This window comes from Arctopsyche grandis, chromosome 12 (genome assembly GCF_051622035.1).
Source record: "Arctopsyche grandis isolate Sample6627 chromosome 12, ASM5162203v2, whole genome shotgun sequence".
Classification (NCBI taxonomy): Eukaryota; Metazoa; Arthropoda; class Insecta; order Trichoptera; family Hydropsychidae; genus Arctopsyche; species Arctopsyche grandis.
The window spans coordinates 11,230,567-11,253,605 of NC_135366.1; the positions used below are offsets into that span (position 1 = coordinate 11,230,567).

The 23,039-nt window shown below is 33.4% G+C and overlaps 1 protein-coding gene across 1 annotated transcript in view; it reads right to left on the bottom strand.

Moving 5' to 3' along the window:
• Window positions 1-13,985: 13,985 nt before the first annotated feature.
• The window catches only part of LOC143920429 (uncharacterized), a 143,118-nt gene continuing 134,064 nt past the window's right edge, over window positions 13,986-23,039 (bottom strand). The window contains exon 3 of the mRNA XM_077443316.1: window positions 13,986-17,717. Coding sequence (XP_077299442.1) covers window positions 13,986-17,717 — 3,732 coding nt within the window. The remainder of the gene's footprint in view (window positions 17,718-23,039) is intronic.

The window sequence follows — 23,039 nt, forward strand, 5'->3', positions numbered from 1 at the left end:
AAGTCTTTTTTGTTTATTTATCTTTATCTTTTTTTTTTTTTTTATTTAGGTGTCTAAAAAGATTTTTTTTATTTGAAAGGAAAATTTAAAATGAAATATTTTACATGTTTGCTCAAATTATTGAAAATCATTTTCTTTGAAAAGTCATCCACTTAGACATTATACATATGTACATACATATCATTGCATAAAATACGTTGAACGAAATACGTTATTAAATGGGCATATGTATCTAATATGTATATAATTTCGAAAGAGACTTTGTATGTTTGGATCTTTCGTTGAAAACTTCGAAAACAAAACAAAGTTTCTATGACGACAATTCATTGGTTGAATATTTTATTTTTTTCGATTCAAATAAATTAAAAAAAAAAACCAAATGAATATTTACTATTAGATTCGCCATTTTTAAACTGTTTATATTACAAATATTGAGCGAAGCCGGGTAAAACAACTAGTTCTTAATATAGGTAGGTACTTATGTACATATATTATTTCTTATGACTTATTAATAATAATAATAATAAATAAGTTATTATACTTAATTATGAAATGTATGTGTATGTATAGGTAGGTACATATCTTTTTGAGATATTGTCTATATATTATATATATATATATATATATATATATATATATATATATATATATATATATATATATACATACATGGTAATAACTATTGTTGGATCTAGAAAAATCGACTAAAACATTGATGGATCTAGAAAAAATGTGCAATACGGAATTTTTCCTTTGCACGGCTTTTTTTGTTTTTTTTTTTGTATGTTTTTAATGCTTCGGAGTACTCGGCTGTAAAAAACCGTTTCGGCAGCCGCATAGTGCGTTGCCTGGCCAGTAATTATGTTCGTGGTATAATGATGATGATTAGGACATTGGCGGGATTGAGGCGTCTTTACGAGACCCTCTCGAAATTGTTCGAGTGACCCGCGTCAGGCCAAATTGTGATTTACGAGGGACGCTCGCGTGGCTTATTATTAAGCGCCGTTGCAGATAAGATATTTAATTAAGTTGAAATGGAAGTCGAGATGGACCGCAAGCTTCAATTTCCCCCTACCAACAACGATGGCCAAAAAAAGACCCATTAATTTCGATAATCTTCCACAAAGATTAAGGTGAGACCGTAGCGCGCGTGTGGAATGGACTCGCGTGCTTTGACGTTTACTCGTCGCTTTTCAAACATCACTTTTTATTAAACAAATAAAAATAAATCATATACACGTAATAAATGTAAATATTTTAAAAGAATAAATTAATGAAATAGACTACCGAATGTATCACCAATCTTCAATCCGTTCAAACCCTTGTAGAATTGGATGGGGTCGATACGAATAATTTATCCGTGAATGATGAACTGACCATTAATTTTGGGTAATATTCTGTATGCGCGTTTGCGTTGAGCCAATTGTATTTGAAATATTGTCGATATTAAATTTAAATAAAAATTGAGTCTTCAAGACACGTTCGTCTTTCATCTTCGCAGGGGTGATTTATAGATGTCGTTTTTCACACCGTGTCCGAAGTAGACTTAACCAAAATCCCATCGGGACGATGCGAACTTTCACCTCATTTTTTAGTGGAAGCAATTGTACAATACAATACAATACAATTGTGATCTTTAGGGATGGGGGTTCAATCCATGTTGACACATACTTTTATAGTCGCCGTTTTCAGTGGTGGCTCGTAATATTATAAATACGAAATTATTTATTAATTTATTTATTTAACATACAAGGGGTTTTATTTATACATATTATATCAATTTATACATATTTGTAAATTAAATGAGAAAATGTAAAATACATTCAAAATGACAATATTAAAATAAAAACAAAAATAAAAAAATAAGAGAGAAAAAAAAGTAAACAAGAAACAGAAATAAGATATTGGGATAGAAGAATTACAGAAATCCTTTAAGTTTAAGAAAAACATCAAGCTTATTCTTAAAAATATTAAGGTTGTCAGAAATTACAATATCATTGGGAAGAAACCACTCTGTCTGAAAAGACGGAATCTCTGATCAATTTATTATATTTTTCTTTTTGGAGTCTATGCGAGTGACCTCTGATGTGAGTGTTTTCGTTGAATATAATAAGATTGGACATTTGACATTTATAATGATTATTTAGTATTTTAAATACTTCGATTAAGTCGCCTCTTATTCTTCTCGTCTCCAGTGTAGTGAGATTCATTATTTTCAATCTTTCGTTATAAGAAAGTGAATTAAGTTCAGAAGGAATCTTTGTAATTCTCCTTTGAACCCTTTCGATACATGTAATATCTATATTTTTTAAAATGAGGATTCCATATGCTAAAGCGTATTCTAGTTTATGTCTGATAAAAGTTTTGTATATTTTTGATAATATAGTTAAGTTCAGAAAATTTAATACACGTTTTATTACAGATAAAAGTGAACCATATTGTGAACGTTTGTTCACAATATGGTTAGTATGAAAAAATTATATACATATATTGTTTTATGGTAATCAATAGATATCTTCTAAATATACATACATACATACAAGATATTATTTCTACATTTATCTAAGGTATAATTTAATAAAGTAAATAAGTACCGATATGTAGTTTTTAAAGTAGTTTTTTTTTCATTTTTAAGAAATGAAATTCAAATAACAATTACAATGGAGATATCATTAAATATTCGTCGTTTTTTACTCGCGTTTATTTTAATCTACTTGTCAGTTACTTTTTTATTACGTAAGTATAGCCTACCTACGAAAAAAAATACTCGTAACGAAAAAAGATTTAAAATTTGCTATTCCACCCCTCTGCATCTCTGTGCATAAAGTGTTTGTGTCGGAGGGTTGATGACGATACATAGTCTTCTTTTATCTATTTCATCGAAAGCCCCACTTTTCCTGGGGGACGAAAAGATAAATCTTCAAAAGAACAGCATTTCGCATGCAAGGGGTCAAAGTGAACAATCACTTTGGATAAAAATTTCATCGAATTTTATAACCAAATTCAAAAAAAAAATACTATTCTTTATGCACTTATTCTCCTTTTACACGAAAAGTCATACATGAAAAATGTTGACAAAATACGTCTCAATGTTTTCATATGTATATGTATTCTTAGTACCTATCTATATTCGAGATTGAAATTTTGTTATTCGTATTACATATATTTAATGTGCTTAATTCAGATAGGTAGGTACATACATACATATGTGGGAGAAATGTGAGTATGTGAACGCTCACTGGCGGTCGCCCGCTCTTTGGCAAGTCACAAAAATACCCACCCCCTCGACGGGTGGCTTTTTTATTCATTTTATTGCGTTTATAACCGCAATACGGGTTCACCCTTTCTGCCCGGTGGCTGTTTATGCAAAAAGTCCTATAAAATAAAACAGCGCGGACAAGCGAACGAGCCGAGCCCAACTTTAGTACCAAAACACTCAACGAAATTAATTCACCAAGCACTTGGGAGCATTTCTCCAACTTTTATTAAACAAATTGACTTCCGATAGACGAGAAAATTTTCAATGCATTGGCTACTTAAGTTTATTCCTGGGCTGGAAGGGGTTAGAGCAGAGGGTGGGATAAAAGAACGGACGCAAATAAAAGGGGTTGCGTTTTTAACCCCTCGATATCAGCGAACACCCGCTCCGATTGCAATAAAAAGAATCACCACAATAAAGTTTACAGCTTGAAGTTCATCTATTACGCGAGTTTTATTAAAATAAACACTTTGTATAATATAAAGCTTAGTTTCAACGTCATTTAATTCATAAGTAAATACTCATCGGACGTTGAGATGTAGTTTCACCCCTCATTTCTATCGGTCAGCTTCTGTAAATACATCTTACCGATTGCTTTTCATATTCTCAAGATTTCAAAATGCCCCCTTGTTTACTCAAAGGTATTTCAAGTCCACTTTTCTTCGAAAGATTCCTGTGTTTTCTATTTAGACCGATGTGTTTTTGTATGAAACCGAGTAAATACAAACAAAAAAGTTTTTTATTTATTTATTGCTTTGCGGGCAGACGTTTCTAAGCGCGAGCCGACATTTAAAGAGCAAAAAAACATTACACGGCTATTTTAATATTCGCTCTGCTTTTTTATTATATTCCGAATTGAAACAAACACTCTAAATAAAAAAGGGAAATAAAATACACACGTACGGTAGGTATATGTATTGGATGTTCATTTACTATTGCTTTATGTCGCCTATACCGCCACAGACGAGTTTGCTTTGCATTGCAAATTCACCCCAGAGGGGGCATTTGGATTCAACGACCAAAACCACTTTCAGCTTGGCATCTTTACAAAGGAAAAGTGGCTTTTTATTGAGATCCCAAGTGCAAATACGACACGTGAACGTATAAATAGCAACGCGCCAGTCCAATATCGCTAAATCTAATCAAATTTCGTTACAATGTGTAACAATCTTTTCTATGTTGTTCTTATCTCACATATTTAAGTGTGTGCTTTAACTACACCACTTTTACACCAAATTTATTAAAAAATTGTTCATACAAAAATGAATTAAAAAACCTTTTGTTTGAATTCAAATAATTCGAACCGAAATGTATATGTACATATTTTTTCTTTCCTTCATATTGAAAATACATACATATGATTTGAATTTATAATTATAGTGTATTAAAAAATAAAAGTTTTCACTCAAATACTTACTTTTATATCTAAGTGGGTGTATAGACTTTAGCCAATAGAAAACGATCTAAAATTGCATCATCCAATCACTAGTGTCGCCACGCACTGGTGACAACTATGAGCCAATCGCATAGCTCTACGCCACGCCTACTAGCACTGCGACAATTCTCAAACTTCTACGCACAAGAAATATTATTTTCAGCATTTCATTTGGGATCTCAAGAACCTGTCTCTCAAATTACTGTTTATAAATTGTTAGACAGCATGCGCCATATTGCTTATCGATCACGCACAAATTCGTGATTGCTTGAATATTGAAGAATCGTATGCAGCTGACGGCTTTGTGCTGTGTGGTGTAACGCGATCCGTCGCGTGCCATTTCTGACTTTTGGATAATCATTATCGTCATCATCATTATCAAAAGAAAACTTCCAAAGATTCTTCCACATAGCACGAGTCTATAGCATCATGCGAGAGTCAATAAATTAGCGGAGCTCTAAGCACGATGCTACCTCATAAAATTATATTTGTAACGTACCTTTCCTAACGCTAGCTACCTAGTATATCGGCGTAGGTATCCGTGTAATTAAAGTTTATAAAATTTGAATCGCTTCTTCATCAAAATCTTACGCATTCGTGTATAAAATATATTATTTATTATGTTAATATAATTTATTTCCAAGATATCCAGTGGAGTTTGCATGACGGTAGCGCACGTCGCCCACAGGCCATGTCTGTTCGAATTTCAATCGATTTTTAAATTTTGAGCATGTTAGGTACGCACGCGTAGTCTAAAAATTTGCATCTGATTACAGACTTCCAGTGTTTAATGATGGTTAGCTACCGATTCTCAAAGAATGGAAGATTATACGATTTGTTACGTACAGTGCCTGTCAGTCTTATTTCAATAAAAATATTACCCAATGTGGGCTATCTGTATAAAGTAATTACCTACCGTAAAATATTACTGAGCCAATGATCGGTAATTTTACCATTGTCTATTCTAAAATACTGATTATACTTAGATGGCTTACACTAATTTTATAAACCTATTAATTTTTAAATACCTTTAAAATAATAATATATTTTGTGCGTGCACTTATTTGAATATCTTCGAATTTAGCTGATTGCGTGATCGGCGAATTTTGAACAATTTAATCATAAACTTGCCACAGATTTGCAGCCGCGAAGGGTCAATAATAAAATGATAGACCTCTCTCTAAGGGCGTTGTTTATCGTCTAATTGCCGAATCGTAATTTAGTTGGTATCCTTTCACCTGAGGGCGAAACGAATGAAAACGTGCACGTACGAATACTATACTTATAGATAGAATTATTTTTTTATTGATCTTTTATTCTACCTACTTACTAAAAGTGTATCCTTTCGTTTTTGTTGATTTTATCATCATACGTATGTACCTACAGGCAGTAACCATCCCGAAGATGATGAAAATATTTCCTTCATTCTCGCACCGCGTCCTCGCGGATGATATCGGAGAAGATGAAAGATTGCGGTCGCATTACGATATTTCTCGCACAATAGCCGGATTATGGCCGGGCAATGTGGTCTTCTGCGGCCACCTTCGGGCACTTTAAGCTTGTGTGTCATTACGAAAGAGCTTTCGTAATGACACGCCGAAACTCGTTACCTTTCCATTACGCGCTAATGACATATTCACCGAAAATACTTCATTTGTTAAAATAAATAATAATAATAAAAAAAAAAACAGTATAAAAATGCACATTATGAACCGTCTTGAGCAAATAATATCTTGTCCTACGTATACTTTAATATTAATGATCGTGGATATGATTTTAGTATACGAAGGTCGAATTTGTAATTAGAAGACTTTTTTGCTTTATTTTATTAGGCGTCATCTGTATGTCACGAATTTTTTTTTAATTTTTGAAATAACGTGTGTGAACATATGAATATTCATATAAAAAACCATTACATTTTTTTTGCACATTTCCATATTCGCTTAATGCACGTTTTTTTATCTGAATATTCAACATCGGATTGATTCCCAGACTATTAAGTAATTTCAAACTCCTATCTATTATCTATTGCAGTTTGAAATATTATTACTCAATTTAATATTCATACATACACAATTTATCAAACTTTTATTAAAAATATGAATTAATATCTATTATACTTGCCTACCATATTGACTACCAATTCATTGAATTGTACCTGCTCTCCTTAATAGTATAAATTTTAACAAACCACCCAAGCTTTGTCAATATAAAAGTGAAATTTTAATTAAAAAAGGCTTTATCATTTGCTAGTACACTAAATTAGTGTCTAATCAAGAATACGTTTACAATTCTTTCAACAGAAACAGGTCAACATCATTATCAGAATATATTTATTGTATTTGAAAACAATAGATCATTCTTTTTCCAAGCATATTGTCATACATATTAAGCGTGTCGATTGAAAAATACTGTTTATAAGTATACTCATCAATGATTAATGATAACTAATCTTAAAATTTAAAATTAAACAATGAAATAATAAAATGAAACTAAGTTTATTTTAAAGTACCGACTCTCAAATAATAAAATGAAATAAATCGGAATAATACGAGCAGGATAAATCATAACCGAAATTGATTTATGATACTTGCGGTTAGATAGTCTTTTCTGCGAAGATACTTATGAAGGTTATCTATTTGCTGTTATCCTAAATGTTAACCGCTTCTTGACCGCAGTAATTCAGTTTAATACTCGATGCTTGATTCTTAATCATTTAACTTGTCGCCCCCGTCTGTTTTCTATTATTCAATCGTCACATGCACGTCCCTGTGCGAGTTTTTCTGGAATGGCAGAGGCGCCAGGGGCGTTATCATTCGTGTGTCCCTTTTGTTGGGGTATGCAAGGTGTGCGTTCACGTTATACCAATTGTTAATATGTTAATGTGGTCTCCGGCCAGGGGTAATAAACGGCGTCCATAAATCCGGATCGGCACACCCGAAGCCATTTGTCGTCCGGCTCGTTTTTATTCAGATTTCGGTCATAATTTTGAGAAGCGTCTCATTTAAAATGAGCCGACAACGACGGGACATCAAATAAACAACGCCGAAACGAGACCATCGCATCTCTCGGTGCTTTTTTCGCAAACGAAAGTAGGCAGGCGGGTGGGTATAATACGCATACAAAGTCATCAAGTATAATTTGGACACATTTGTATGCGCATTTTTATCATTTTCGTACGCCCGATTGCCTCATTATTAAGCGCATAAATTTCTATCCTTCGGTTCCACAATTATTTCTCAATTCTTTGCACATTATTTACTCACCAGTGTATCGCCCGTTGGCTACCAGCGCCGTTAAATTCAATTTCAAATATTGAACTGAAAAAAATCTGTATTTTAAAATCATTTTTACATACCATGAAAGCGTATTTTATATTTTGATTCATAGATACTAGTAAAAGTCGTGTATTTACTAATACCACGACAAGAGCTCTACAGAGATCTTGTCCAACGACTATACGTGTTCACGGCAAATAATCTAGCTAACTATTGATCCACACGCCATTAAATCCAAAAAAATCGCATCGTAGACGTATAATCGTTGGACCATAAGGGCGAAAACACTGAGTAGTATGGGACGTCACGTCCTTCATTTGTTGCTTTGCACATGTATGTATATGGGATAGGGGTGCTGCGTTTATTTTCGCATGTTTAAAAATATCTGAAAAAAAACACATTCCACGTCCCACTGTGTTTTCGCCTAGTCTGTGGAGCTTTTGTCATGGAGCCGTATTTTCTTCATTTGTAAAAAGTCTTTATAAATGCATATGTCACAGTGAAATTATATTTCAAGTGAAAATATATTTTCAATGACGTTTCAGTGAAATTATAACCAGTTACATTTTCAGGGTTTGTTTTATTCATTTAAGATTAGATTGTTAGGATTGGTATTATTTAAGGATTAGCCCTATTCATTTAAGATTGGGTTGTTAGGGCTAAACGTTGTAAATTCATTTTTGGATACATTTTCATTGCTTGAATTGGTGAAAATATATTTTCACTTGAAATATGCTTTCATTGTAACACATACAAAGGATGTATAAATATGTATTTACTAAACACTAACACAGTTCCACTTTACTATACATTGTTTGCTATACTATTGTTTATTTAGTTTGGCATGTACATACATATGTAGGTAGTAGGTACCTATCTGCAGTTCGTCTCTTTTTCAGTTGGGTCATTTTCTATACACTTCAAATTTGATTAATTGCATTTTTAAAATACGGCTGAAAATAACAGATGAAAATACTCTATATATCTATGTAATAATATTTTTATTTGATGTAATTTCAAATGTTTTGGAGCAAATTCATACCACCTCTATAAGAATCATACCAATTTGGTCAGATTTTTAGATAAAAGCTTTTTTAATTATTTTGTTTCTTCTCTGTTTTTAACATTTTTGGCGCATTACGAACTCCTGTAATGCCACAGTAGTCCAAATTTAAAAAAAAAATAAACTTAAAATATGAGTAAAGTAATTAATACATAGGCAAAATATATATGTATTACAATTATGTGATTATGACATGCAAAATATAGGCACCTATATGTAAGACAACTTTAATTGAAACAATGAGTCATTATATACATACATACATACGTAGTCAATACATACATACATATGTATTATTGAGATTTCGCTTTAACACTTTGTACCTACATATTTTGATAGATAAATAAGATTTTGGTTAATTGACTTAAAGATTCATGATTGTACTTGATATCTGATGTGTACATGTGTAGTGATTAATAAGAGATATAAAAAATGACCACTAACACGAAAACCATGTGAAATGCAAAGGAGGTATGTAAAAATTACCAATATTTTAGACTAGTAAATGGGTTCAAATTTGAATGATAATATTTATCAAATTTTTCACTCGTGTTTTACAGCAAGGTTCATAAATTGAATCAAAAGCTTTTTTAAAATACGTATGATGATATTTTTTCTGTATTTTTGTAGACATTGAAATTATCGTATGGGCAGGGAAAATTCCAAAACATAATAGGTGTAACATAATAAGAGCAAGCTACTGTGTCTGAATTTGAAATTTCGGGGTATTTGAGCCCTCGAGTGTGCGTCAATTTGTACGTTAGAAGCGAATTCAAAATTTAATCGCAATCGACGCAATTTAGCCCATAGCTGACAACATAACCATGTGAACATATTTCCCATCAATCCCCTAAAGCAGTGCATAGAGTGCATGCTGGACATTTTTCGGCAAATTCCCCGCATAAATTGTCGATTGATTCACGTATGGGATTGTCGTGTTTCGGTAATAAAAATCGGACCAAATTGCTCAGAAACACAGCCCAGAGGTGTTTTTGTCAAGAAAATTGTTGTGCATTTTTTATATCGTGGGAGACGCACGCGAAGCGCATATTTGAAATACCCACGACGTGCATTCGACTTTTGTCAAACATTCTTCACGGATTTGTATTATTATATGTAATATTTCGAAAGGGACCATTGAAGGATGACCCGATCGCGCTAAGTAGGGTCATCTGATCGGCTAAAAACTTCCAAACCATCAAATCATGCATCACTTATAACACTTCATGTTTGTGGCGCATTATCGTTAAATTTAATCTTACCTCGCTTCGAGGTAAATGTACAATATCGTCTTTGTCAGATCTCAGGTGCTTCAAACAAAAATATTTTTATCTTATACATATACAGTTCAATAAATATAAATACCTATGTAAATATCTATAGCAGTTGTGACGGCAATGCAGATTAGATGATATGCATAACGATTTAATACTTACGATAGATATATCTTAAATTTAATACACAAATCGTAGACAAAGTAATTTTGAATCATACTATTTATACCATCATCATCATCATCATTTACAGGCATTTATATACCAACCACTGCTTGATAAAGACTTATTTCAATACTGCTTGATAAAGACTTATTTCAATACGCTTCCATTGCACTCGTCTTTGTTTTGCGCAACTCCCGTCCATCTCACTCCATACGTTTTTCTAATTTTATCCACCCATCCTCCTTGCGCATTTCTGTTTACATTCTCTCGGGTACCATTCCAGCACTTATTTTCCCCACTTTTGGTCCATTCTTCTGCCCACGTGACCCATCCATTGCCATTTCAATCTCTCCACTACATATGTATGTATGTAGATCAACTACCCTCATCATATTTTTCATCTACGGATTCCGTTACCTATCTCTCCTCGTTATGCCGAGAATACAGAGTTCCATACTTTTTTGAGTGCATTGGACTATATATATAACATTTTGGCGTTAAATGTCAAAATTTTATATCCATGCGTCATTACTAGAGACACGTATTTTGGGCATCTATTTTTGTCAAATTTAGCATTTTCATTTTGTATTTTAGCGTTTTCGGGCATTAAAAATGTTCAATTTTAGCATCTATTTTTATGAAGAGTTTAATTTTAAATAATAAAACATTTCGATGAATTTTAATAAAATGTATATACATATGTACAATTTTAAGACAACACAACAATTAAAAAATAATAGAAAAATTAAAAAATGTTTTGGAATTAAAATTATTAGAAACATGAATATAAAAATACGAACACAAAAAAAATATGAATATAAAAATTTAATACCAATTAAAATTTATTAAAACTCAACACGGAGCATATTGCTACAGATTATTTTTTGAGATTCGTGCGACGATCGGTAACAATTACATATATTGTATTTACTAAAATACCTTTCAGCATCCACACTATTGACGGGACACCAAATAGATTTTAGAGCTGCAAAACCAAACTCTTCATATTTATTTTTTGTTGCCATCAATAATAGCAATATATCCGGCGTGGATTCACTTTTTATATTCTCTATTAATTGTCTAAAAAAGTGCTGATATCCTTCCAAACATTGAGCCTCTGTTAATACATTAAACAATGGCAGGTTTCTAAAAAACAAAACTGTTTCTTTAACATTAATATTAGATTTTGTTCCTGCCACAGATGGATTGAATAGTTTACTCAATGTTTGGAGGAATAGATTTGTCTCATTTAGTCTTAAGTGCGACTCTAGTTTTAAGATGCTTTTTTGAGCAGCCTTTTGGATACACATCTCCAACTCCAACTCCAAAATTATGTACCAGATTTCGGCGGCCGAGGATTCCACCATAAAATAATAATAGATCTCTATTAACGTACAAAGCAAGAGCAAAAAAAGGTTGACACCTATTTTTATTGATATAGTTATATTTACTGTATTTTTATTATATTTTATTTTCTATCTACATATTATTTTATGTGAATAGATTTTTTTAATACTTACTTATCCAAAACCGTATCTTCATGTGCATACTACGCAAATGCAGTGTAGGTACTCTTAATTTCGTCCAATTTTATTAACAATTTTTAACTTACATGCGCGATCGCTGGCCTATATGATGCATTCTGAGAAAATGATATGTTAATATTGGTAAATTGTAGCGGCCAGTGCGCATAGAAGGCGCCTCTTAGGTCCACACTGGGACCTCTCTGAGAGATGTCGTGACAGCCCCGGGCCCAGCACGGCCCTGGCGTAATGACCACCATACAAAAAACCCCAAATGACCGCGAGCCACCGCTTGACAACGCTCATACGCCACGGACGTACATGGGAAAGCGACATCGTCATCGCACCATACATACCCTGTCAATATTACATATTCCTTATACTGGTTTCACCCGATGAACTTCAATTAGAACTGACACATTTCACAATATTTCGTTTCAATTTATCTACAAATATTTTCCACCCATTTTAAGTCTTCTGCTATTTTCAGATTGTGAGTAAGATTAATGTAATGTTATAGCTTAATATTAGTTTTTTAGTATATGCTTCATTGTTGAAATGTTCTGAGATTGTGTGTAATGTAATTTGAGTGTTATCAATCGTATCATCGACGTTGTAAGAATATGATTTATTTATTTATGGTCAGATCAATTCGATATTATAAATAATAATAATAAAATTCGGGTCGTTTATGTATCGCTTATAATCTTGAAAGTTTGTCAAATTTCTTTTTTGTTTTATCGCATATTTCAATCACAACCTGCGGCAAAATTTAGGTATTCATAAGTGACCCAAAATATCTAGGATCATATTATTTTATTTTTTATACACGTTCATTCTCTGCGTTAGTTCTGAACAGCAGGGATTTTCAATGTGTTTTGTAGACGTGATTTAATTTTAAATTGAATAATAAGTAATAATACAAAAATATTCAAATAAGATGTTCATTTTTAATTCCTCACAATTTAATTCATATTTACAATAAATATACATACATCTTGTTCATTGAGTATAACAATACTGAGTTTTTTTTCTTCATAAAATATTAAAATCATTCGTTTATGCAATAAAAATAATATATCATAAACTAAAATATAATTCGCAATATGAAAATTTCACAATAAAAAATAAATCGATCGATATTAATTTTTCTTCAAAGTCTTAATCTCAAAAAAAATCACAAAGTTAGGAGATTATTTTACAATCAATGTTTAAAATAACTGTATTAAGACGTATAAATCAAAATATGCTGTAAATTATTTAATTAGCCAAAAATCCTGTTATTCAAATCGTGTTCTTTCATATTTTTCTATTACAATGAACACTTTTCACTAATTTATTTTGCTAGTTTTTTTTATGCCGTTTAAAGCTATTTACTACTATAATAAATATCTAAATACTGATGATTTCTCGAGTATAATTGGCAAGTGTTTCATTAATGACATCACTTTCGTTTACATACATATATATTCATTTATGCGTTTGTATATATAAAAGTAAATTACGACATTCCAAAACGAGTAATATATTTGGTTTATTGCACTATTCACAGTAAAAATTAAAAACTAATAATTCAAAATTTTATATGTAATTATTGTAAAAAAATTATATTACATAAATAGCGTAAGAATTTATATACATTCAGCACTTACATAAAATTAATCACTGATTTTAACTAGATCGTTCAAAACGACAATTTTACATTATTTTATGAGTATTATTAAAAAGGTACTGGCTTTATACATTCAATTAATATTATTCATTTAAATATTTAATCTTAATTTGTAAAATCGTTATATACTTTTTTGTAATAATTTTGACGTAACAAAAGAGCGTTAATTACAACGATTGTTTTGAAAAAAGCTTTCTTATTATTTATAAATATGAAAATTTAATATTAATTAAAATGGATTTATACCTATTATTATATTTACACGATTTTTACACTATTGTTGCACTGTCATAATAATGTGAAGATTTCAGAATTATCACGAATTGCCAGCATCTGAATTTATTCTCTGATGAATATTTTCATGAGCAGATTTATTTTCCATGTGTAAATTTCTTTTACTCCTTGACAGAAAAGCTTTTGCACAGCCGGCCAATTTACACCGATACAATTCAGATCTGTGAACCTTTTCGCAGTGTTCTTTTAATGACCCAAGATCTTTGAGAGACAGACTGCAATTCCTACATGGAAATTTGCCTTCGTTATCCGGATTAGGAGCTTCTTCTTCTATACAATATATCAGGTTGGAGGTTGATGTCAATTCACCTGACGATCCTTCAGACCTACTCGGATCAGAATGCGAAGACTCGGAATCTGCATAAGATTTTTTGTACGGATACGAACCGTTCATCCCACCTGGTAACAAGTTGAGAGGTAATCCAGCAAAATTTGGAAGTAAACTAAAATTAGGAACCATAAAAGGAGCTGCTGCACTCGGAATCAAATCACGTCCGTTGATCATTTGATCAGTCAAACTGGGCATAGGTTGGAGCTTCAACTTTTCCATATTGAATATACTGTTTCTTGCGTTCATGTCTTCTGGTTTGATTGGTAAATTTTTAAGGGCATCCAATGGTGAAAAATCGCTATTGAACGATTCTGGAAATGGTAGGCCTTGTCCTTCAGCATACAATCGAGCCAAAAATTCAGTCTGTAGCTGAGGATTGGAGAATATTGAAGCAAATGGATATTTTTCTGAGAAGGAAGATGGTTTGTCGCTAGAAGAAGTTGATAACAATTTCCTATGCAAATTCAAATTTGCACTGTGTCTATCACGACTCCTCTTTGATGGAAACGCAGCGTTGCATCCGTCCACATTACATTTATGCATCAGCTTCAGATGAACGTTTTGGTAGTGGGTTTTGACGCCGAAATGATTTTGAAATATTTTTCCACACGCTGTACACTTTCTCGGATTATCTTTGTCGATGGGAACGTCCATTGTGCTGATGAAAACTCCATTATCGAAGTGACCGTATATTTCGTTACCGCTATCATCAGAATTGCTATTATCGTCACATGACTCTACTGACGATGCGGGAGATCTACTCGGACTTGGATTTTCATTATCCATAAAGTTCATAGCAGAGAAATGATTATTCAAAAAATTTCTATTGAAATTACTAGATTTTGGTGTCAAGTCACCGAAACGGCCATGTGTTAAATTTTCTAATTGACGCAAAGCATTTCCAGAATCGAGAGAATCTCCACTTTTGTGACTTTCAGCGGGACTCGCTGGTTTTTCTGCTTCTGGTTCGGTTTCTCTTTTAACGTTACTCGAACCTTCTTTATCGTTTTCCGTTTTTTTTTCATCTATATTGACTCGGCTAAAATCGGATACGATGTTATCGTTCTTAGGTACAGTTAAATTTTCAGCTTCTTGTTCTTCTTCTGCACGATTTTCTTGTATATGTTCGTGCGGTTCATTTTTTACGGGAAAATTACTGGGTTCCACTTTAATTGGTACTTTGCATTCTTTATCGTCAGATACCGGGTTTGTTTCTCGTGGACTTGGTAATTCTATTTTAACTCTTTTCAAATCAAGCGCTGTTGAGTTGTCGATGTTTGATGCAAATTTTATGTCATCACTAGAATCGTTGTCTGAGTTTGGACCAGTTTGAGACGTTGAAACTGCGCACCTTATAGGATTTTGATTTTTTCGTTTCCTCTTGCTTGAAATAAAGGGGAAATTTTCTTCTTTTACGCTAGGAATATCATTGGGTATTGAAATACTACCGCAATTTTCATTATTAGGTACTGTCGCTTCTTCTTCACTCTCTGGTTTTCCTTTCTTCTTATCTGGCATACTGAAGTCTTCGGGTTCATCATTTTGAACTAAATTCATTTCTTCTGCGTTATTACTATGATCGTTATTATCAGCTGCATCTATTTGATTAGAAGTCGACTCGGAATTCATATCTTGTTCATCATCATCGTCATCGCCAGCAACTACTACAATTCCGTCATCGTCATCATCTCCGTCTTCGTCGATTTGGCTCAAATCCATACCGGATGAATTCATAGCTAATGATTCTCCATGCGCTTGGCATTGAAGCAAACGTGCTCTTTCATATCGTTGTTGGAAACTTAAATCTAAGCTGTGCTTATAGTCCAAATGTTGAGGTAGACCAGAATGATGAGATCTTAATTCGGGAGGCGGTGTAAGTAGTGGGAAAGGTCCGAAAGGATTCATCGAGCCTAACGCATTCGGTAATCCCAAACCGGAAACATGTGGAGGAATGAGAACCGGGTGCGACTGCGAACTTCTTCCGTCGTGTGGTGAGATTTTCCTCCTGAGATGAGGCGAGTGTAATTTCGGATTCGGATTAGCACTGTGCCGGTTCCTCGAACGTCGCGAACTGAACATCATACTGCAACCTTCCACTGTGCACTTGTGCATCTCGCGCAGATGTACAGCCGAAAAGTGTATTTTTAGCGCTCCTTTATCACAGAAAGTCTTAAGGCAAACGTTGCACTGCACTCGTTTTTTCCCCGTTGCCGGGTTGATGAATTGTGTCCCTAAATTAAGTGGTAACTGCGAGGAGCCCCAATGGCGTTTTGTGGGTGTCACTGGCTTAGGATTAACAGGCGGTCTTCCAGGACGAGACATTCTCGGCACGGCGTCTTTGCTCAAATTCAAAGCATTTTCGTCATCTTCCGAAGGTCCATCTTCAGAACCAAGATCGCTACTTCCAGCCACACTCAGAAAATCAGCCGCTGTAGTAGAAGGCGATTTGTGACCGGCTGATGTTACAAAGTTAGGAAACGAAGCAGCTATACTGGCAGCAGCTAGAGGATTTCCAGCAACAGCTGCAGCTACGGCAGCAGAATGACTAAAAGATGCAGCCACGGAAGTAGGCGGCATAGGTCCAGGTGGAGGTAAATGTAATAACGAATTCGACAAATTCAAATTCATCAAATTCGTCGTAGGATCCGATGGTACATCAGACGATCGCCTCTTCCTTTGATAGTGACCCTGGCCATAGTCTGCGCTCATTTGAGGAGAGTGCGCATTGGCAAAGGAGTTCATATTAGATCCGATCTTTCTAAAGTCGAACGGTTGCATATTTTGCAGCCGGTTCAAAGGTGATGCATTTAGAGAGCTGCTATGCGGATGCGATGGACTGGAAGTTGGCACTTTCAAATTATTATTTTGAGAGTTTGTATAATGCCTCTGTGTCGGTATCGAAGATGAACTTGAACGCGACACATGAGGCAATCCAACAGCTGAAGATGTAGGTGAATGGCGTCTGCTCGAGTGAGTTTCACTCTTCGACGTCTCATCGGACGTATGCGTTTTCCTTTTATCATAATCTTTCGAGGGTTTATTGTCACTGTATCTGTGTACTGATTCGCTCGGATATTTCAAGTCGTTGTTGAGGTCATTCGCACTTTTAAGTCCCTGTTCTCTGAAGTATTTAAAGGTGTTCAGATCGGGAGGATACGCAGCTAGGTAATTCCTGAAGCCGTGCAGTGCATGGTGACCTCCAAGTTCGCTCAGCTTCCTGAATTCAGCTTCAAGACGCAACTGGTGCAAGAGCCTGGGGTCCAGCGGAAGGTCAGGATGATCCCTGATCCGTCGAGACGCCTGCATTGCGGACGCCGGTGGACCAGGAGGACCCGTCCCAAGCCTAAGGAGCTCCTGCATGACGAGAGGACGCTCCTCGGGACTGCAGAAGGCCAAGCGGTCCAGACCGCCGTTTTGCGATTCCTGAAATTAATCAAATATGCCAAAGTTAATATTGAATTTAAACAAAAAAAAAAGAATCCGGCGCGATCTAAAAATTCATCAAGTGCATGACAGAATAATGAAACGCGAGTAATTGCAATATTTGTTTGTTTTGATAGTTATTAATGATGCCGCCATATTCGTTTGTGTCGGACTCCATGACGAATAGTAGCCGAAATCTAAACATTGAAGCTGTCAAAGCTCAATAAACAATAAGAATCGCTTTACATTACAAGAAACTTCGTACCTACTACAATTTTAAACCATAGATACATAAGTTATACTGTTCAAACCTACTGTTCATTGATAAATAGCAATCTATATGTATATTTGGAACATTTTATTGCTTCCACCCCTTTAATTACATATTTATATTAAATTTAAATTGAATTTCCGCCAATTTCAAAATTGATTCACGACGAAATTGTTTACCGTTAAGTCAACTAAAACACTCAATCAAATCGTAGTAGGTATACATATACAAAATAAATGAACAAAAATCAAAAAGTTTTGAAAATCTCTATTTTGTGACATAATTTATTATTCATTAAACTAACTACTACATGAAATGTGTTAATCATTTATGTAATAAGTGTTTTTCAAGTAACAAGCGAGGACAACTTAATTTGTATTGAAATCTTTAAATTACGTCAAAAATAAATCGAATATGAATTAAGTTGTTTTTTCAAACGACAAAGCGTGTTGAAATCTACCGAATACTATAAGGTTTAAAACAGCCAATTTTTGACTTAGCTTTTTGCCATTAAACCGGCGATCGATATACAAATAAGTTGCTTTATACATACATATATGGAAATTCATATTATATACATATGTAGATATAAATAATTACAATTTGATTTTACTACAGTGTAAAGAAAATATTACGCCAGTGCCTATATAATATTATGCATTTTAGACAGACATACATACATATTAAAATTAAGCAAATTATATATTCAAATTCACCATATGTTTATTTTTAATAAAAATCAACAGATCTGTCGGTAAGTTGAAATATTATATATAAATTATATAATATAATATAGCGAACAACAGGATAGTAATTTTATTAAATACATAGAATTAATTGCCTTTGTTTGTCTACTAAATTACAGACATTATTATTACATTGTCAAATTTTTTCAACAATATTTGCATAAAAATCAATATCGCTCGTTAATTCGCACGACCGTAAAAAATCGAAAATGACAATAAACCCACCTGTCGAACAATGGGCTAAAGCGCCGATAGTGATTCGAGCTAAAAACGATTATTTTTTTTAGTCTTCCATTATTTAATTTTTATATTCGTGACTTCGACACGTCTAAAAAACGAGGGTGTCATAACAACGTGGCCACAGACGCGGACGATAGCCCCGGGGCGAATTTTTCACCGTGTATAACATTGAGAGATAATTTGCGATTTGTTGCGAGCTGTAAATGTTATACTTCAATCACTGTAATTTCTATTTTATACCCGCGGTCATACACAACAAACACTGTTTCTGCTCGAATGCGATGAAAAAAATCGAAATGGCCATTAATCATATATCACACTTCCAACAGCATCGCTCCGATAAGCGTGTCATGGGTGACCAAACGAAAATACATAACCCATACAGTGCATGGAAATTTATTTATTATTCTATTACGAGCTCCCACATCGTATGAATATGTAATTAGTTAGATTGTACAAGACGTATCGCACTAATCGAACCGGTCACACTGTCATAATCCCATGACTAATTAATAAATTATTAATTGTATACATATAAAACTTTCAAGTTTAGAAACCCTGATACGACAAAAAAAATGTATATGATATGAACTCGTACTTATTATTTTAAGTGTAACGTTTCGCAACGGTGTTGCTACGGAGTATATTATTATCATCTAAATATGTGTCAAATTTGCTTTATTGTCGTTATAATAAATACTAATCAGTGTCGTTATTGATAACCTGTTCGTTTGGTTAGGTGTTAAAATATGCCGTAATTTGGACCACAGTCGAAATTTCAAATCATTGAAAATTGACCTTGCCTCTCGATAATCATATCTGTGATCACATACACGTGTGAAGGTTTATTTAAATTATGACATCTACTTATAATGTAAACAAGTATATTGGTAGGTATGATATATAATAAAAATACGTTATATTAATTGATGCTATTTGTTGAGATTGATCGATTTTAAGTAAAGCTAAGTTATTGTTTCGCGTTTCGATTCATCAATAATGGCTATGCGAAGCTATTTTTCCGTTCGCGAAACATCAATAAGGTATCATTTATATTAATTTGCACTTGTACGTTGTTGTATCAGCAAAAGAAACATTTTAAAACTGGCTCGATAAATTATTTCACTCGCGGAATAATTCTTTATGCTTTTTAAATCACCGCATAAAATATTGATGAGCATTGCGCACTAAAAGGCAGTGATTTAACTCAGTGATTGTCAACTTCCATTCTCCACCTTTAATATTTCGAAATGTCATATTTAATAATATGTTTGAATTTTTTATTGTTTTCAGGGGAATAACCAATAACAAAATAAATTGCATTTATGTTCAGTTCTCTTGAAGGCTGAACATAAAAGTCTAACAATATTTAAGATGCAAATGTGTACGCTTAAGTTTATATTTTATTTTTATTTTGCAGTCAATTGTGAGTATGAAACTTTTTAAAAATAGTAATGAATTTAGTTAAACCTAGCACGAAGATCTCTCCAACACGCTTATATTCGTCTCTGTATTGCACAAGTCTCGTCCATCTCACCTCACACGTTTTTTTAATTCATCCACCCATCTTCCTTGCGGCCTTCCTTTCATCCTTCTAAATTCTTTTGGGTACCATTCTATCACTTATTTTGTCCATTCTTCTAGCTACGTGACCCGCCCTTTAAATCTATACTATATCCACTACCCTCCTTCTCACCTCCTATCTCTCCTCATTGTGTCAAGGATTCAGCGTTCCATACTTCTTCGAGTGCATTGGACTTTTGGCGTTCAATTTCTAAGTTTCACATGCATACGTCATCCAAGGCAAAGCACATTGATCAAAGATCATTAACTTCAGACAAAGTGGCAATTTTTATTTAAAAATGACGTTCACTCGCCAAAATGTACTCCATCCTAATTTCATACGACCCTTTACTTATTTTTATAAATATAAATAATTACTGATTACTTCTACTGTTTTATCATCTAATAAAATGAAATCTTAATATTTCTCTAAAAATCTCACGATAGGGTTTGTATTGTTATTACAATTATTTGAAATAACAGTTATTATTATTATAATGGCAATCTAAATTGGTACATACAATATATTCAAGTCAGTAGAAAAACGGCCAGTATTTAATAATAAATAATCAGCTATATCAATTGGTCCGTATTTAATAATTAACCGTCAGTAACAAAATGGTCAGCTTATTTTGATAATTGGTTCGTAATTTGACAAATTAAGTTCCGTTGTGTAAATAATTCTCTAATTTCATTGATTGTTGGACATTTTGATAATATCAATAAAAGTATTTACTGACCAATTTGATAAATTAATATCATAGTTGTTTACCATTCAATTTAAAAGTAATGACTAAAATTTTTCAAACATCATTAAATAAGTTTTAAATCAATGACGGAATTGCTCTGTAATTTATCGTGCTTAAATGCAAGTAAGATATCTATGTAATTAGCTGACATGAATACATATATTGCTGTATTTGCATAGAACTAAATTTAAACAGAGGTGTTTTATAGTTTCGATTGAAGTTGAACATTTAATTACGCTCGGATTAAATCATAAATATGATTTACTTTCATCGGTTTATAACCGCTGAGGGATACGTTACCCGAATACGAGAGGTTAGCATTAAGTGCATGTATTCGTATGATACATTGTACCATTATCCCGGCCGCTGCAAAAACACAGTGATGCGTCAGACATGCAAGTCGCGCCAAATTGCAGTGTTTCTCAAACGGCCGGCTCGCACGCAACCCCGAGAGCTCGATGATTACCGATTAAATCGCACTAATGACATTTCGGTTTTCAGTATCATTTCAATACGAAAATACATACACATACTTACTCGACTAGAGCAAAGTGGTGCCCTCGCGCGAAGAAGTTTCCTCGCCGGGTTTTGCGACGCTGTAATTTAATATTCGAAAACGATTGAAACGCGTCACGCCATCACCATCGGTTCAAATTGCCGGTAAAAACGCTATAATTACGCAGTTTTCGAGTGGGACATTTGATAAGACTGTATATGTACATTATTTTCAACTGTCTAGCTTTCGACCGTGTCCGTGGAAAATTTGCATAAAAACACACATTCATATAAATTTTCACCGTTTTAAATGGAATTAACTTTAGTTTTCGTTCCTTTGAAATAATTGACGAATCACAACGAGAGAACAAGGTCTACCAAAACTCCATTATTTTCCCATTAGAGTGTCTCCTTTAATATCGCCGTTAATTCATCCACGGTCGACAACAATAACGACGCCAGATTAAATTGCCATTCCGAGAAACGACACTTTATATACATAATACTTATTACACACACACACACACACACACTATTATATATACAAAATAATAGATACGTTCGAAATGATCCCAATTTTGTAGGAAAGAGTTTAGTAAAACGTTTAACGCGACCGTGTCATTAGCCGCATGCGAAGACTTCGTAGACCGAGAAAAACGTTTTAATTTTATTATACGACGATATTATTTTTTTCACGTCTCACTCATTCGGTTATTGACTGCACCTGATCGACCAATCAAATTGTTAAGCTTCAGAGTGTCATAAAAATTATTTATATGCATTATAAATCGCTTATAATATTCACATGTCTATTAGTACAAGTTGAAAATTGAATGTTCGTATAATAGTTGAGTTGAATAAAAACAATCAATTACATATATGAAATCGTGTCGTGTTGAAATTTCAATGTTTAATATAAATATTGCATCATTGTTTTAAATTGAGTTTAATGTGTTGAAAAGTAAATGGTAGATAAAATCTAATGTGAGATTTAATGCCGCGCTAGAGAGGGGTATAATTTGTATTTGTTAAAGGGCTCAAATCGTCAAATTGTAGGTTTTGATGTCGACTAAACTGCGGATAATTTCAGTGACTATTTTCAAGAAATAATGTCTCTCGCGTGGATGCCACTCACTGTATTCACGTTGAAAAAATAAAATTATAAAACTATAAACGAACCATTACGTCGAACTATAATTTTCGATAGATTTGAAGGGGACGGCGACATATAAAAAAACACACTTGAATGTGTGTGTGA